The sequence below is a fragment of the Aplysia californica genome, unplaced genomic scaffold (genome assembly GCF_000002075.1).
Source record: "Aplysia californica isolate F4 #8 unplaced genomic scaffold, AplCal3.0 scaffold00356, whole genome shotgun sequence".
In the NCBI taxonomy this organism is placed as follows: domain Eukaryota; kingdom Metazoa; phylum Mollusca; class Gastropoda; order Aplysiida; family Aplysiidae; genus Aplysia; species Aplysia californica.
In genome coordinates, this window is record NW_004797626.1 from 508,998 (window position 1) to 512,659 (window position 3,662).

Sequence of the window (3,662 nt, forward strand, 5' to 3'; positions counted from 1 at the left end):
GGGGGGGGAGCCTGTGCAGCAAATCGGCTCGATGTCTATTTAAACAATCAAGAAAATAACATCACACAGATCAGATTCGATCAACGTCAACACACACAAAGAAATCAAGGGAATTCCCGAGCACCCCAGAACCGTCCTATGCTCTAGTTCTACAAACAAAGACACACATCAAAGCCACAGGGCTAACAAAATGGTCAAACAATAGACTTGAATTACAATAATATCCTAGACCATGCACTGACATGGCTGTCCAGCTGTCGATCTTTGCTCTCAATTAAAAAAAAAATTCGCTACGAATTGCGTGCCCACAAGGGGCGCCAAAGGAATTTAAGCAAAGGACCAGTCTCACTTCAACCGAGTGCGCGAGGCACACCCCCCCCCCCTTGTTGGCTAAAAATTGAAATGGTGCACTCCATGATGACCGGAAATACGTTACAGTGCAAAGTCTAGGATATTGAGGCACAAATCTATGGGTAAAACAAACTAGAGCAATTGAAGAAAGGGAGTCTATAAAGGAAGAAAAGCATGATGGGTAACGGGAGACGTAAGCGGCAGCAATACGTTCCCCTCAAGTTCAACAGTTCTACAGCTTATTCAACACAAACCGGGCTTAGCGGGGTGAGGGGGGTGTTTACACTGCCATTCGAAAATTTGAAAGAAAATCTGGTACATGTATTTGATATACGAATCTGGGTGAAATCGACTAATGACTTCATTTGCATAAAAATGCGCACCTCTTTCTGTCTTTAGTTTGGTATACATATCAATATGAAGATGTATTATACGACTCCGATAGGTCCCAGTCAAATGGATTGAAAGCTTTAAAAACTTCATAAAACGACCCGAGTTCAAGAACAACCCAGTCTGGGATTCGAACCAGAGCTATCCACACAGTAGTTCAGCATGGCACCAAATGAGCTTAAGATATGAGAAAGAACATTTTGAAAAGAAGTCATTGCTTAAAACAGTTGGGTTTTTTTTTTTTTCAATTTGCATCAAGATGTGTTTTGTTTTCAATTCAAATGGCAGTACAGCCCCCCCCTCCCCTTTCAAGCCCATCAATTCAGTCTCTAAAACTTAAAATTTCTAAATGTGGGTGTTTTTACTCCTCCATCGATACAAATTCAGTCTCTTTGAGAGTTTACTTCATGTATTACTTCCGAGGTCAAGACCCAAGTAAAGAAAAGCACACGGGCACAATAATACAAGTAGTCACGTATGGTTGGGAAACAGCAAGATAAACACACACACACACAGACACACACACACACACACACACACAACACGCACAAAAACACATAGAGGGGCAGAGAGAGAGATAGACAGAGAGAGAGAAAGAGAGATAGATAGATAGATAGAGAGAGAGAGAGAGAGAGGGGGGAGGAAGGGAGGGGGGGAAGGAGGGAGAGAGACAGAGGGAGAGACAGAGTAAAAAAGTAGTTTAAAAAAAAGTAAAGTCTGTTTAAAAAAAAACAAAAAAACATTCACAGGTATATTTTTGCCCCGACCCAAAATCACTGGGTGAAATCAGACACAGTGAGAAACAAACAACAAAACATGTGAAGAACACATCTATGACTATTAAATTAATCACACCCACACAAATCCCATAAACATGCATTACGATATCCTATCATGACCGCCTCTCTCTCTCTCTCTCTCTTTCTCTCTCTCTCTCTCTGCTCTCTGTAAAAACGTCGGTGCACTAGTGCGCACCATGGTAGCGCAAATAAATGGCCGAACACCAGTCTCCTTATAGTGTAATGCGCACGCAACCTTTCCTTCCTTGAACTTCATTTGGTTCTAAATCAAAGATAGTAAATAACAAGATGGGCCACTCAGCCAAAAAAGTATCCGCAGGAAGTATGCTCTTTGCTTCCGATGGCGCTGCAGTCTGTTTTGAAGCTCTCTTTCGTTTTTCCAGAAGAAGAATAGGAATAGCACCTCCTTGCGTGCGCAGATCGACTGCTGTTCATCAGCAGTTCGGGTTCGTTCAGTACGGAGTTTTAGTTTTTTAAAATTTTAATGACCTCTCGCCTTTCATTCTAAAGTCAAATTAAACGAAGAAAACAATCACCCTTTCCCCTGGAAGAGGTTTTTTGTCAGCGTAACCATTTAAAAAAAGCGTTCTTCCGAAATTCATTCAAAAACTTGCTAGTTTCACTTTGCTTTTTTAAACTCAAGTAGGATAACTCTGTTCGCTAAAGGTGCGCTTTTGCGAAGAGGGCGCCACCGAATTTTGAGGACACTTTTTAAATTGGCTCAAAGAGAGAAGTGGCCCCTCTTGTTATGTAGACTCTTTGTCTAAATTGCGTCTCACAATACGCTCCATGATGGACTGGAATCATGTTATGTTGCGAAAAAAAATGTGCTAAATTGTATAGGTTTACCGTCGCTTGCAACATGTCATACAGACTTACAAAGTCTGCTCTACTCTGGCGTTGACCAGATGACAAGGACATGTGGTTACTCGAGGGAGGCATTGCGCTGCCAAGAGCGAAATGCTCGCAGCTAAAGGGGTTTGAAAACAACAACAACAACAACATGTCAGAAAGGGCACAGTATATTACAAAACAAGTCTATGGACAAAAGCAAAACAAACTCAAAATGGCACGTGTGAGCGCTGCCACCACAACTGACCTCATCCGGAAGGTTGAGCTTGACGTCATCACCAGGTGACCGGGGCGGTTCCGCTTCTGCCAACACAGACAAGAACAAAACCAATCAAAACGTTAGTCACTGGCACCACGTGACCCTGGGCATTCTGACTGTAACAGCAACAGCCGTTACTTTGTTATTTTGACCTTTTTCCCCCCTTTTGATCTTCATGTAGGGATGACAATGGGATTTTGCGGAAAATACCTGATAAAAAAAAAAAGAAAAACGTTTGCTTCTCCCATCGACATCGTGAAGTAAAAGAGGCCGGAGAAAGTACAACTTAAAAGAAAGTCCCTTACAATTTACGAAGTTGCATTTGCAAATAAAGACACATGGATAGACACGACTAATATGGGTTTGGTTTTACAAAAAACAAATGCTGAGAATAAAATAGATAACATTTTTTTTTTCTAATGAAAACTACTGGGGAAAAGAGAGGGGGGGGGGGGTCTCAATTCTTTTATTCACATACGACGTGACTTGGAGAAAGATTTTTCTTTAGACAATGGTAAACGTTCACATGGATCAGATACTGTCGCACTTGTACTAAGCGATCACCTTTCCCTTTGCGGACACGTATCTACAAGGGTCACTTTTCTACGTGATTATGTGTGACCGTTATGGACAGGGTCGACTGTACGGGAGATGTGGGCTATTGATGGGAAGGGCAAAGTGAAATGATTTGAAGGAAATTCAAACATGTTGAAGGAAATCATGTATGATGAGGGCGTTTGTATGGGGTCGAGGACACAGAAGAGTGGACGTGGGAGGGGGGGGGGGAGATGGAAAAATAGCATGAAGTCATCATTAAACCGAGAACGATGTAAAATTCGGTTGAGCAGTATCATTGCCACCATTTTCTATCATGGTCTACAAGATAATCGATTTCGTTCCTAAGTATGGACTGTCTTTCCATAAAGAATACTGAAATCCTGTACTTTTTTCTCTAGTATTAACCGATTTATAAGCATAATAATAATATTATAAATATAATTACATAAAAA

The 3,662-nt window shown here is 41.4% G+C and overlaps 1 protein-coding gene across 1 annotated transcript in view; it reads right to left on the bottom strand.

Annotated features, from left to right (window-relative positions):
• The window catches only part of LOC101857809 (anoctamin-4), a gene marked incomplete at its 5' end in the record, with an annotated part of 84,927 nt that overhangs the window by 62,753 nt on the left and 18,512 nt on the right, over nucleotides 1-3,662 (bottom strand). Inside the window, 1 exon segment of the mRNA XM_035970992.1 lies at nucleotides 2,641-2,696. Coding sequence (XP_035826885.1) covers nucleotides 2,641-2,696 — 56 coding nt within the window.